General features: G+C 43.7%; 1 protein-coding gene across 17 annotated transcripts in view; it reads left to right on the top strand.

Annotated features, from left to right (window-relative positions):
- Synrg (synergin, gamma) overlaps positions 1–15,178 on the top strand; it is an 82,561-nt gene that overhangs the window by 23,847 nt on the left and 43,536 nt on the right. For 11 of the 17 annotated variants that reach the window (XM_039086970.2, XM_039086972.2, XM_039086973.2 and 8 more), the window contains 5 exons: positions 1,264–1,497; positions 2,379–2,456; positions 4,373–4,569; positions 5,428–5,676; positions 9,460–9,593. In XM_039086970.2, the coding sequence (XP_038942898.1) occupies positions 1,264–1,497; positions 2,379–2,456; positions 4,373–4,569; positions 5,428–5,676; positions 9,460–9,593 (892 nt within the window). The remainder of the gene's footprint in view (positions 1–1,263; positions 1,498–2,378; positions 2,457–4,372; positions 4,570–5,427; positions 5,677–9,459; positions 9,594–15,178) is intronic. The other 6 variants (XM_039086977.2, XM_039086982.2, XM_039086978.2 and 3 more) reach the window with 1 other exon arrangement.

A 15,178-nucleotide genomic window follows, 5' to 3' on the forward strand; every position in this document is an offset into this window, starting at 1 on the left:
ACTCCTGGGTTATTATCAAGGTGTTAACATGTTCTAGGGTAATTTACTTCTCTTAATTACATAGAACAATACAGTGCTGTTGGCAAAGAAACACATATGTGATTTATGGGAACTGTTGGCAGCCATCAATGCAAGGCTACATTCAGTTTTTATATCCTCACTTACCAGAAAAGTGATTTAAAGCCTTTCCCTGCTCTGTTAGAAACAGGAGAGACTTCAGGAGCAACTGGCCTCCTAAGATTATGTTAAGAATAATACACTGGGAGAGCTCCTTTTTAAAAGCAGTCTTTCTACACAAAGAGTCAATAAAAAGTTAAAAATAAATAAGGGGGAGCAATGGCTCAGCTCCCTGAGGTGGCTCAGCAGCTAGAGTGCTCACTACCGAGCCTGCTGACCGAGGTCACCCTCAGAGCCCATTCTGGAAGGGGAAAAATGACTTTCACATGTTGTCTTCTCACTGTCACACATGGGCCAGCGTGCACACACACGAAATGCATACAATCCTTTAAAATGGGATCTCCCTAGCCAGCTATGGTGCACACATCTGTAATGCATTCCTCAAGACATGGAGGCAAAAGAATCAGGAGTTCAGGGTCATCCCTGGCTATAAAGTTCAAGGCCAACCTGGCTACATGAGACCCTGTTTCAAAAAGGGGAGAACGGTTGGGAGCAAAGGTCTCCTTATAAGATGGATATGGTGGTTCATGTCTGTAATCCCAGCACTAGATAGACAGAGGCAGGAGAGTCTGCTTAGGTTTGAGGCCAGCCTGCTACAGTGACACTTTTTAGCCTTGTACAAGCCTTTAAACATTTCTGTACTTCAGTTTTTATCATCTGTGAATTTATGAGGCAGGCACAATTTATCTCAAGATATAGTGTATGGGGAAGGGTCTTGGAGACCTATACTTAGTCTATAAGACCTGCCATTCAGCAGATGTGTAGCCAGACCAGACAGGGAGCTCCCATAAGCTAGGAGAGTATCTGTGTCTGGTAGCTTGCCACCTTCCCACAGCAGCATTCCTCTCTATAATAGTCTGCTTCCTGTGGCATAGGATCCTTGAGAACTAGAGTTAGGAAATTATTTTAAGCTCTCCAAAACCTCTGAAGTCTCTCAAACCCTACACAAATGGGTAACAGTTGAATTATTACAAAATTCATGCTCTGTGGGGAGGCTTTCTCCTGAGAATACAGGTGTGGGAGAGGGTGAAGAAAAGATTGGTATTTGCAGTAATATACAAATAATCCTTCATGCTGTTTGTTTAGGCCCTTCCTTGGAAGAGAAGCTCCTAGTATCTTGTGATATAAGTGCATCTGGGCAGGAACACATTAAATTAAGCTCTCCTGAAGCTGGGCACAGAGCCGTAGTCCCAGGTTCCAGTAAGAACTCTCCCGGTTTAATGGCCCATAACGGGGGTGCTGTAGATGGATGTGTGAGTGGTCCCACCACTGCAGTCGCAGAAAAGACTTCAGATCAAAACCTGTCAAAGGAAGAGAGTGGTGAGCTTCTGGGACATTCAGCACACTTTGTTTAACCAATGCCGCTCGGACGCTAACACTTAAGCATTAATCTTAAAATGGATGCTGCTTGAATGTGCTAATTAAAATTTTGCTTAAATATTTATGCAATCTTTTCTCCAATTAACCTCTAAGATTTTGCTCTGGATTCTTTGAATACACTGTATTACTCCTGTTCAAATGATTTTGGTAACCCTGTTTCTTAATCAGAATCACTTCTGACCTAAAATTTCCTCTCGTTTTTACAACAGCTCCCTTTTGATTCCCCTCATACTTTCTGGTTTTCCAAAAAGGTTAAAAGATTCAGCTATAACTGGAAAAGTCACCAATGAAAATGTAGCTTCTCCCTCTGAACTAAATTGTTTGCATTGCTGCCTATAAGATCCAGGTTCATACACTCAAGGCTCTGGGCATGGGCCTCCAGCACAACGGAGACAAACAGGTCTTCAGCCTGCAGTGGAACATGAGCTTGGTACCTGCATGGCCCTGTCCCATTCCCAAAACACAAAAGCTGAATCCAAATTTTAACTGCAAAGATGAATCAGGGTGTGGGCAACCCTGGAGACAAACCCCAGGAGGATGTTTTACTAGTGTCATTTTGAGCCATGGCCTGTTGTGGTCTCCTCTTAACTTGTCACACACACACTAGGTGTGCAAGCCTCCTGCGCCCAGGTTACTGGTTTGGTGCCTTGTATTCTTTCTTTACACTTTAGTACTTAGTTACTCAACAAGACTTGATGGGAAACCAAGTACTTTCAGTATATTGGTGACTTTCTTCTAGTGTCTCCAGCCAGTGTTCCTCTGTGTAAAAAGTGGTGACTTTTCTCCAGACTATGTGTATATTAACCATCCTTACCTTGTAGGTGTGGGCGTGTTTCCCTCTCAGGATCCTGTTCAGCCCAGAATGCCTCCTTGGATTTACAATGAGAGTTTGGTTCCAGGTAAAGTAAAACTGCTTTGCCCAGCATTCCCTTCGGGATATTTTACTTTAAATGTTATAGGGGCATTTCTAAATATTTACAGTGGTGGTTATAAAATATGCAAAAGAATCATTACTTATATTCTTTTCTACAAGAGTATAGAATACTAAGTAAACCTCATGTTTAAGACTATTTTATGGGCTGGGGTGGTTATGCACAGCTTTAATCCCAGCACTTAGTAGACAAACACAGTGGCTCTCTGAGCTCCAGGACAGCCAGGGCTGCAGTAAGACTTTGTCTCAGAAGGAGGAGGAGGAAAGCAGAGGAGGAGGAAGAGGAGGAGGGGAAGGAGGGGGGAGGGAGGGAAGGAAGAGAAAGAAAGAAAGAGAGAAAGAAAGAGAGAGAGAGAAAGGAAGGAAGGAAGGAAGGAAGGAAGGAAGGAAGAAAGAAAGAAAGAAAGAAAGAAAGAAAGAAAGAAAGAAAGAAAGGAAAGAAAGAAAGGCAAAGAAAAAAGACTGCTTTATTGGGAGTGACAAGATTTCTCATGGGGCAAAGAAGACCAGGCCATTAGAGTTACTGTATTTTAAATGATGATATTATGAGATACTTATTTCAAAGGCTACTAATAACCTATCAAGAATCACAGTACTGGGGCTAAAGGGATGGCTCAGTGGTTAAGAGCACATCTGGTTTTCCAGAGGACCAAGGTTCAAGTCCCAGAATCCACATTATGACTTATAACTACCCACTTCAGGCCTCTCCGGGCATTAGACACATAGGTAGTACACAGATTGACATGCAGACACAACACAACATACAATTTTTAAAATATCTTGTTAAAGAATCACACTAGTTAGGCTGGAGAGATGGCTCAGCGGTTCAGAGCACTGACTGCTCTTCAGAGGTCCTGAGTTCAAGTCCCAGCAACCACAGGGTGGCTCACAACCATCTGTAATGGGATCAATGCCACCTTCTGGTGTGTCTGAAGACAGCTACCATGTAATCATATGTACAAATAGATGTTTTTTAAAAAAAGAATCACACTAGTATGTTTAATATTTTGTGCATTCTTAAGAGTTATATTTTTTAATATTCTTTTTTCTGATTGTCCTATGAAACTATATAAAATGAAAGATTGGGTATCATCATTTTCTACATTGGAAAGTGGTATTTGGTTTTGTTTGGTTTTGTTTTTTAATGTGTATTACTATTGTTGAGTTGAAGAAATTACTAAAATTGTCTGGTATTGCGTGGTAGTTGTCAGTAGATACAAGATGATAGTGTGTTTTAAGCCACGATCAATAAACACGGAAATAATAGTTCTCTCAGCAGCAGATGCTGAGGTCAGTAAATCATAGCTGCTTGGTTTGCTGTTCAGCGCCTTGCAGACTGGAGGTTATGTCCATTAGCTCGTCAGTGCTGAGCTGGGTACAGACAGAAGTTGTTTTACACTTGAATAAATGTTGATGCAAGATCTCTACAGAAGAATTTCTTTCTGGGAGAAATTGGTAAATGTCTGTTTTGTATTTTAATCATACAACCACGATTCAAAGGCTAGATATTCTATCAAACCATGTGGAACCCAGTCTGCCCATTTTGAATCTCTTCCCTTTCTTCTCTTTAAACCCTACAGAAACTAGATCTTAGTATATTTTTTTGTTTTATCCGTTTTCCGCCAGTTTGTCTTTTCTCCTTCCTTCTTCTCCATACACATGCATGCAGCCTTTCCCAGTCATGTTTGTGGAGGTCAGAGGGTTCCAGGGATTGAACTCAGGTCATCAGATTTGGCAGCGGGTACCTCTTCCCACACCGAGCCAGATGCCAGACATATTTAAGCAGTTCGACCTCAGATTATTTTTTTATACCAGTGGTGGCAGCAGAAGTTAACCAGCTACAGTGCTTTGCATTTGTCATTTGATTTTTTTTTCTTTCAATAGATGCTTATAAGAAAATTTTAGAAACCACAATGACTCCAACCGGAATAGACACTGCTAAACTTTATCCCATTCTGATGTCATCTGGACTTCCCAGGGAAACTCTTGGACAGATATGGGCCTTAGCTAATCGAACTACGCCTGGCAAGCTCACTAAGGAGGAGCTTTACACCGTTCTCGCCATGGTAGCAGTAACACAGGTAGACTATGTGTCGGATGTCAGAACAAGTGTGTTGTTTCTATAGACTGAAAGAGTGTGAGTCCTTTTTCACCCTAGCCTTGTAGATTTCCCTGTACATTAAAATTTAGATGCTTTGTGATACAGTTTTCCAAAAATATATAATCCATATAATGCACATCCTAGCAAGTTATCCCTTTGTTTGAAAGTGAAAATAAGGGGCTGGAGAGATGGTTCAGCGGTTAAGAGCACCGTCTGCTCTTCCAGAGGTCCTGAGTTCAGTTCCCAGCAACCATGTGGTGGCTCACAACCATGTGCAGGTCCTCTTCTGGCCTTCAGGCATACATGCAGGCGGAGCTCTGTAGACATACTAAATCTTAAAGGAAAAGAAAAAGAGTTGCTGTGGGCATGGTGTCTTTTCACTGCAATAGAAAGTGAAAATAATGGATGAAATCAATTTTTGCCCATACTTAGAATTCCTTAAAGTATACTTAGGTTGGTAACAAGTTTTCTTATATTTTGAAATTAGTTTAGGTTCTTTGATTTTAGCAAATTAGTCAAACTTATCAGACAAAAAAATGTCACAGTTGATGTGTGCTGACCATGTCTAAGTATTAGCGTTGGGTGTTTTAAATGAGGAGACAGTGGATGGATAAAATAGGCCCACATTTGCTGCATGAAAGGATGGCCTTGCATAATTACATTTTTAATAGTTAGAACACTAGAGGATCCTGCTGCATTGTCCTCGATACTGTTCTCCTGCTAGCAGACAAAGAAAGAGAGACAACAGAAAAGCTTCCTGTAGCTCTCTCTTGCACAGATTTTGAGTATGGTCTGCAGCTGGCTTAAAATGTTTCCATTTTCCTGGTGTTCCCTATAGAGAGGTGTTCCTGCCATGAGCCCTGATACTTTGAACCAGTTCCCTGCGGCTCCCATTCCTACCTTAAGCGGCTTTCCTATGACTCTGCCTACCCCAGTGAGCCAGCCAACAGCGATGACCTCTGGCCCCGCAGGCTCCATACCCCTCAGCCTTGGACAGCCCATCATGGGCATTAACCTTGTTGGACCAGTGGGTGGAGCTGCAGCGCCAACTTCCAGTGGCTTCATGCCAGCCTACCCCTCAAACCAGGTAAGTGGAGAAGCTTTGTGTGTGCCAGATCATTCCAGAAAGTACATGTGGGGAGCTTTCCTTCAGAGATTCAGTCTGCTGGATTATAGCAGGCACTTGATATGGAAATTAAACAATGTGGAGACAGGTGTGATTCATCTGTGAGCTCTCACCTAGGATACTCTACTCAAGATCTACATGTAACCCCACCTCTTCAAAAAATAAGATAATTTTTAAGTATTAATATAATATAAAATTGTTTGTTTTTGTTTTCAGTTATTCTTTAAATACACAAAATGTTTGTTAAGAACTAAGCAGTTGAGGAAGATACGTAGTGTCAATCTCTGTCCTTTTACACACACACACACACAGACACACACGCATATACCACACACATACATGCACACACACACGCATATACCACACACATACATGCACACACGCACACGTATGTACCACACACATGCATGCATATATGCACATGTATGTACCACACACGTACATGCACACACATGTATGTACCACACACTTAAATGCACACACATGTATGTACCACACACATACATGCACACACACATGTATATACTACACACTTACATGCGCACACACACGTATATACTACACACTTACATGCACACACATGTATATACTACACACTTACATGCACACACACATGTATGTACCACACACTTACATGCACACACACATGTATGTACCACACACTTACATGCACACACATGTATGTGCCACACACGTACATGCACACACATGTATGCACCACACACGTACATGCACACACATGTATGTACCAAACACGTACATGCACACACACGTATGTACCACACATGTACGTGCACACACATGTATGTACCACACACGTACATGCACACACACGTGTATGTACCACACACTTACATGCACACACACGTGTATGTACCACACATGTACATGCGCACACACACACACACACGTATGTACCACACATGTACATGCACACACACAGATTTAAGACCAGACATGGTAGGTAGTCCATACCTTGATTTCAGCAGGTGGAAGTCAGAAGCAGATCTCCGAGTTTGAGGTCAGCCTGGTTTACATAGAGTTCCAAGCCGGCCAGGGCTACATGGTATATCCTGTCTCAAAAAATTCACTTCTCGGATTAGCAAACCAATATTTTTAATGTACAGATATATGATGTCATATAAGAAAAAATGACTAATCCTGTAGGTTCATTGGCACAATTATTTGAAAACCTGCACCTCAGAGATGGCAGCTGAGTTAGCAGGGTTAGGAAGTCAGCAGGGCATGGCAGGATGAGCTGTCACACAGTCACATTCCTAAAGTGCAGGGCAGTGCAACATGAGCTTGTTCCATAAAGCAAATGGTCCATGAGCAGTCTGCTGCTCTGAGTGGTGACCTGGAAGCCAGTGTTCGCTCCATGTGTGTGTACAACTGGTTATGAATGCATTGACTGTTCACAAGCTTCGTGTGTCTGTAGGACTGGTTATGGGGGCTCATGCCATGACTGTTCACATACACTGCTGTCAGCAACCAGACAAATAGAGTCCAGATACTTTAAAAATGTTAGGTTAGCTATTCAAGCCAGTCCTTTCATTACATTTGTGCCAGAGAACACTTTAAAATTTGAGACAGGTTCTTGCCTCAGGCATCTCTGTTGTTGTATCTCAGCTGCGTTCTTGCCTGGAGCTGTATGTGAGCAGTGGTAGGGCTCTAGGATGTGTCTGATATGCACCAGACCCTGTGTGCATACACTAACACACACGTGATTATGAAATTAGGCAGTTGGAATTAAATTGAGCAATTGAATGATAGTCTCTGAGGTTGATGTGTGGAGAGGAGTTATTTACTTTGGCAATCTCGTTTTCCCTGTGTAAATATCCTTTGACGGGGTGGAGTTGCCTGAAAGGCCTCAATCGAGAAGATGCTTCCATAAGATCCAGCTGTAGGGCATATTTTAAATTAGTGATTGTGGGTGGTGCTGTCCCTGGGCTGGTGGTCCTGGATTCTATAAGAAAGCAGGCTGAGCAAGCCAGTAAGCAGCACTTCTCTGTGGCCTCTGCATCAGCCCCTGCCTTCACATTCCTGCCCTAAACTTGAGTTCTTGTCCTGTCTTCCTTCTGTGATAAACAGATGTGGAAGTGTAGGCCCAATAAACCCTCTCCTCTCCAAATGACTTAGTCCAGTGTTTCATCATAGCACTAGTAAGCCTAAGACAAGTTGGTACTGGAGTACAGCAGAGCATTGCGGTGACCGACCTCATCATGTTTTGGGGGAGGATTGTAGAAGGACGTGGAAACTTTGGGCCAGAAAAGCCATTGAGTGTTGAGAGCTAAATGAACGATGATGCAGAAGCTTGGGAGATGAGAATGATGAGCGTAGTGCAGACGACGGAGGCCTGGCGTGTGAAGTTTCAGAGGGAAGCAAAGACTCTACTGGGCCTTTTGTGTGAGCAGTTTATGGTTCTGGTCGGCTGGGGCTGAAGAATCAGCTGTGATTAGCAAGAGACCAGAACCACTAGAGTAAAACCGAGCTTTGCTAGAACAGTGGCTACAGGTCAGCTGGGGCTGAAGAATGAGCTGTGGTTGAGAGGAGACCAGCATCATTGAGGCGAAGTCTTCTGGGAAGTGTTTCCAGAGAGTTAGCACACAGAAGCTGTGTTCCAGGCATGGCTAAAGTTGTACCTTGTGCTGACATCTGAATCCTGTAATATACAAGTCACCCAGGTGGTGCTGGTTTTGAAGGCGGGAAAGGTTTGTGGAAAACAGCTGAGGCCTGGCACTGTGTGGCAGGACAGGAGTCCCTGAAGAGAGCCCAGGAGGGGCTGTTGGTGAAAGTGCAGGCCAGTGCAGCTAGGGACTGCAGATACCAGTACTGTGGGATGACCACCGAGAGCAGCGGCAGCAGAGGCGTGGAGCAAGCTGTGTGTCCTGCAGAGGGCTGCGCCAGGGAAGGGAACCACGCCCCTCAGAGGAAGGGAACCACGCCCCTCAGAGGAAGGGAACCACGCCCCTCAGAGGAAGGGAACCACGCCCCTCAGAGGGAGTCCCAGATAATTGGGCACTGAGTTATTCACATTGTGGAAGTTTGGTTTTGCGTGGTTCAGATTGTGGCTGTGTGAACCTCAATAAGAAAGTATTTTTATTTTTTTTTACAGGAGCCTACAGTTAAGAGGCTTTGGATTTTAAAAGAAATGGCTGTTTTTAAAAGACTGAATTTTTAAAAGACTGTGGGGCTTTTTTTTCCTTGGGGAAGAACAAGAAAGGAAAGGTTATGACTTAACAGTGATGTGTTTGTGTGTTAGTTATGCTGGCCAGTTTTATGTCAACTTGACACAAGCTAGAGTTACCTGAACGAGGGAAGTTCAATTGAGAAAATCCCTCCATAAGATCTGGTTATGGGGTGGGTGGTGCCATCCCTGGGCTGGTGGTCCCAGGTTCTGTAAGAAAGCAGACTGAGCAAGCCATGAGGAGCAAGCCAGTAAACTGCACCCTTCCATGGCCTCTGCATCAGCTCCTGCCTCCAGGTTCCTGTCCTGACTTTCTTCAGTGATTTGGAAGGCAAATAAACCCTTCCCTCCCCAAGTTGCTTTGGTCACAGTGTTTCCCCGAAGTGGTAGTAGCCTGACTCTTTCTTTTTTTTTTTTTCTTTTTTTCTTTTCTTTTCTTTTCTTTTTTTCGGAGCTGGGGACCGAACCCAGGGCCTTGCGCTTGCTAGGCAAGTGCTCTACCACTGAGCTAAATCCCCAACCCCAGTAGCCTGACTCTTAACACTTTGTACATCTAGGTGGGAAAGACAGAAGAAGATGACTTCCAGGATTTTCAAGATGCTTCGAAGTCAGGATCCATCGATGATTCTTTCACTGACTTCCAAGAGGTGCCTGCGTCCTCAAAAACCAGTAATTCCCAGCATGGAAACAGGTAGGACAGAGTTGAACATATTTGAATTACATCTTATCTTTAGGGGAAGGCATCCACGGTAGAAGCCTGAAAACAACAAATGTCCTGTCCAATGAGCAGTTAGGTACCTAGTCCTCTCCTGTCCCCTGGACTGTCCTCTGCATTCAGACTGTTACCCTCTGCGTCTGTGCTCTGTGGCTCCTCCCCTTCCTCCCAGTGCACGCCTGCTTTGTGGGGCTGGGTGTGGTGGGGCACCCCTTCAAGGGAGGCAGATCCAAATGGATCTCTGTGAGTTCTAGGCCAGCCTACTCTACATAGTGAGTTTCAGGACAGCCAGGGCTCCACAGAGAAACCCTCTCTAAAAAGAAAAAGAGAGACAAAGGAAAAACAACAAACCTGACTTGTGACAGCCTGAACCACAATGGCTTCCTGTTCTTTTATTAGATCTAGTCTTCAGCTGTTGAAAAAAGGTTGAAGCAGGAACATGTGATTTTGTGTTTTACAGTAGTATGACATACTCCTGATTTTCCAGAAAATTGTAATTCGGGGCCTTGGATTTTAATTATTCATGTGTCTTTTTTCCCAGTGGCTTCTGACCTCCAGATTTCTGTTTGTCTGCGCAGAGATCCACAAACATTTATTTCACTTAGGTTTTTCTCTAGAGCAGTGCTTCTCACCCTTCCTAACACTGCCACCCTTTAATACAGTTCCTCATGCTGTGCTGACCCCAAGCCATAAAGTTATTTCTGTTGCTACTTCATGGCTAATTTTGCTACGGTTATGAATCATAATGTAAAGGTCCGTGTTTTCTGATCCCCGAGAAAGAGTCGTTTAATAACCCCCCCCCACACACAAAGGTGTCACACCCTAGAGGTTGAGAAGTTCTGCTTAGTGATAGTCATTGGCTCAGCTAGCCATCATCGGCACCTCACCCTCCCCGCCTACCCGCTTCTCTCTGTTTGGATCTTCCTCCACAGATTGGAAGAGCAGACTGAGTACACAATAGGAATGCGTTTGGTTTATTTTGAAAGTTGTTTCTGTCAGACAGAACACATACTGTGTTTCTCCTGTGTTCCTGTTTGTGTAGTTGGTACCGTTGCTTCCATTTTACCCAGCCGAAGCTCCCACATCACACTATACTAAAGATAGGCAGGAGAGAGGATTTTTCAGGCCAGAAACAGAGATTATTCTGAGGATAAGAATATAAAGAATATATTCTACACAGCTAGACATGGTGGCACACACCTGTAATCCTTACACTTAGCAAGCCGAGGCTGGAGATATGCCATGAGTTAAGGAGTCCATCTGGGTTACAGTGTGAGGCAGCAGAAACGTATGCCAAACATGTATAAGCCTCATATGGTGTCTAGTACTGAAATGCCAGCACATCCATCACACATCCAGGACAAAACACTGCATCACATGTCCACCCAGACCTCTTCAGACAAAACTTACACATCCTATCCACATGAGTCAGGCAAGACATGTCAGAGTTACTGCACAGAATTAGGTTAATTTCCTACTGAGAGCAAATATGTGTTACATCACCATTACTAATCCTTCTTGGTTGGTGCATGATATCACCACACCCAGTCACCAAGCGGAAGGCATGTGTCCTGCCTCTGGTCGGCTCTGCCTGCTGTAGAAGCCTTGTGCATCGTGCTCTCACACCACCCACCATTTTCATGTAGTCCACAGTCCAGCCCTCCAGAGACATTTGCTTCTCACCATTCCTGGTTGGTCTCTCTAGAGCTAATTCAAAAGTTATTTCAAAAAAATCAGCTAAATATCGGGGTTTTTCTAACTCCTCCAGCAGCCCATGCATGTGAAGTGAGTTACCATCCCCTCTTTTCTACTACTAATTGTATCCTAATTGTGATGGATGGTCTGTATTTCTCCAGTTTCACCCCAGTGTTGCTTAGCTCATACATAACTGTTGGATGATAATCTGTGGACTATAAACAGTCTCTCAAGTGAGTAGGGGGAAAGGTGTTTTAGTTGATAGAGTTAAAATTCATAGGTAAAAGTTTTAAAATGGTAGCCAGACCTGAGATGTGTGGACTTTTGACAGATTTTTATTTTTTAATTTTAGGCTTTTCTTTGTTTATTGTATTGGTTGGCTGTTTTGCTTGTTTTCTAAAGTGGGGGGGTGGTGTGTGCACGTGCCTGTCTGTATCTGTCTGTCTGTATGTGTGAACGTGTATCACATGCATGAAGGTGCTCAATGAGGCAGAAGAGGGTATCAGGTCACAGGCAGTTGTAAGCTGCCTGACCTGGGAGCTGGGAACTGGAGTTGTGTCCTCTGGAAAATTGGGAAGTGCTCTTAGTACATGAGTAATATCTCCTGCTCGTGTTTGATTTGTTTGAGAAGGGGTTTTTGTTATACAGTCCTGGTGTGCCTGGAACTTGCTGGGTAAACCAGGCTAGCCTTGAACTACAGCTCTCCTCTTGCCTCTCCCCCAAGTGCTAAGGACCACCATGCTGGCTGCTGTCAGCATTTGCTGCACATCGTCTTCATTGCACACAGCTGTGCACGTACCTTTTACAGCTCTCATTTCACTGCCTCCATGTTTCCCTTGAATGAAAATATGTTCCTCCTGTCTAAAAGGCTGCGCTCATGCTCACAGAGGCCTTCAGCACGTGTTTTCTTAGCAGCTACTGTTTGCCAGCTGCTGGGGCGAAGCACTAGAAATACAGACCGAAGTCCACAGTTGCTGTTCCATAGACACTCAGTTTACCCTGGGTGCTTACGTTATCCCTTAAAGCTCTCATGACTTGGTCTGAATTGTGTGTCTGTTGAATCCTCAGACTCAGCTAAATTGGAAAATATTCAGAAAAAAAGTGTGTATCTACTGAACATGCCCAAAGATTGGTGTCTTTATATCTAAACAAGGGTGCACATGACTGTGGGCAAGCCTTTTCAGTGTTAGATACTATAGCTAACGCAGGTGATTGGTTTCAGGTGTGTGTTGGGGGGGGTGATGAGTGGGTTACGTACAATTACCACACACATCATACTAGAGAGGCTCACACATCTGCATGTGAGTTATTTGGACTGTGGTTATCTATAGTCCATATTATGAATTTATTTTAAAAGCAGACTGCAGAGTCATAATAACTAAGCCTAGAGAATGCACCTTGGTCAATGTCTTCAGGCAGAAAACTGGCATTATTTGTCAAAAAAGTGACAGAACAAATAAAGGTTTAGGAGTAGACTGGATTGGAGAAGGAAAGACAGACAAGGGACCAAATGCCTACCACAGCACAGGCCTTTTTTAGGAAGAAAGGAGAGGGGTAAGATGACTGAAATTTCCCTTTTGAGGCCTGTTATTAGGAAATGGGTGAGCAGTGTGGAAAAGAATGTTAAGAGATCCATAACCACCCCTGCAGCCACCATTACTGGCAGAGTGGGAGGGGCAAGAATCTAGAATAGGAAGTTGCTTTCGTTCTGAGAGGCAGATTACTTTCTGTAATTGCTGTGTTTAACCTGACTGGAAAAGCTTTACACAGTGGTGTGGCCATGGCTGAGAGGAGCACTGTTGGTTGGTGAGAAAACCATAGCAGTTAGAGCAGCCCCTGTCATGGGAAGCCTTGTGATCTGTGGTCACATCTGTAAAGCATCCTCAGAATAATAAATGGCTTCAGGAAGGGCTTTCCCTGCTGTGAGCCCAGAGGGTCTTGAGTGACACCGTGGAATGCTGTATTTTTTGACACATGGGAAGAGAAAACATTCCAGGCATGAAAGTACCAACGTCCAGTTTTGTGCTCAGAGAGTACTCAGGTGCGGGCGACTAGGAGAGCTCGTCACACAGATGGGGCTCTGACACAGGGCTGTAGCACCAGGGCCATGGGGCTGTTTGTTTGTTTGTTTGTTTGCTGAGAACTGAGCATTTCTTTGGTTTTGTTTTCTATGGTTTGTTTGTCTAAACAGGGTCTCCATATTACATACCTCAGGCCATCCTAAAGCTATATAGACCAGGGTGGCCTCAGACTCATAGAGATAGATCTGCCTGCCTCTGCCTCCCGAGTACTGGGATTAAACACTGTACCACCACCACATTGTAGAATTTCTTTATAAACCTTAATATTTATCAGAGTGGGGGAAAAAAAAACCTATCTGTATAAGAAATACCAAATAGTCTTTTCTGACACATACTATAAAATGTGTTTGGGACAAGGATTCTAATACAGACAGACAGACAGACAGACAGACAGACAGACACACACACACACACACACACACACCCCTTCTAGACTTTAATGTAAATGTTTTAATCCCACCCTCTCCCCCATCCCCCCCAAAAAAGTCCACTGCTCTGCTCCAGGAATGTGAAGGCCTGGAGCAGTGACCTTCTCCCCATCCTTCCCTTCTTTGCTGGCACCAACTCTGTACAAACCAGCCAATCAGGTAAGACAGTGAGGTCAGAGCCCTCACTGGGGTGGAGATTCCTGTCAGCACAGAGTAAAGACCAGGTGCACTTCTGTCTCTGTGCTCTTTGGGCACATCCCCTGGATCTAGAGTAAGGTTTACCTTGTCCAGACTCTTCATTTGGAAAGGCAGTTTCTTATTTTTAACACCTGCCACAGCTATGTGGCTGTAGATTCTCTGGAGAAAACAAATGTGTTCTTTGATGACCAGGTTCCCAGTTTTGCCTTTCAATAAAATGCAGATTCTTACATTTCAAAACAGTGTGTCCCTCTCACTTGAGAACTTCCCTTAAAGAGCAGAAATGACTGTTTTCATGTATAAAGCAGATAATGACTGCTCTACATAACTGGCATAAACACTCTGGTGATTACAGCCTTCTTTTAAAAAATAATAGCTCCTGAGAAGGGCTGCAATGAAGCCCTGATTTGTGGTGTATGTTTAATTGGTGTGTGTCAACTTTCTGGACGGGAACTGGATTCTCTTAGCTTCCATCAACCGTTTCATTACCCTGCAGAGTTTCTCTTTGTCCAATTCTGTGAATATAATTTTAAAATTAATTACATTCAATTAAATGTTACATTTAGCAGAAAGATTTTGCTGCTGAGCTTTTAAAAGACCTTAGCTAAAATTGGAGGGTTACAAAAAGCAGGCAGGTCATCCAGCTTCCTGGGCTTTTTGTCCTTAAACACCAATTACCTGTATTCCTATGTAACATTCTGGTCAATGAACTATAGTTTAATTATTTATGGAACTATAAAAGCATCCGCCTACATGTATAGATGATAAGTTATTACATTTGTCAAGATCAGATAGCAGCAGCTGTGTGGCACTGATGTGAGATTTTAATATTCGATGCCTGCCTTTAAGCCTTGAAACACAGTGGACCCAATTACCATTCGGGTGGGACAGCCTGGACTCTACCTTGGTTGTGGGCCACTGATAAGAAGATTTAAATGACTGTGGAAAGGGTTTGCTGCAGGGCAGAGACCTCAATAGAAATCCATTTTTCTATCTGGTGCTGTGGTACTGAATGGCACTGGCTGGTGGTGAAATGCAGCCATTCATATGTAAAGGTTGTTCTTCAGGGAACTGCCTGGCTCTGATAAGAGGAAAAAAGGAAAGCTTCTACAGTATGCTCAAGTCTTCCAAGAATTGCCTACGCTGAAGCTACTCATTA

Source organism: Rattus norvegicus, chromosome 10 (assembly GCF_036323735.1).
Source record: "Rattus norvegicus strain BN/NHsdMcwi chromosome 10, GRCr8, whole genome shotgun sequence".
Classification (NCBI taxonomy): Eukaryota; Metazoa; Chordata; class Mammalia; order Rodentia; family Muridae; genus Rattus; species Rattus norvegicus.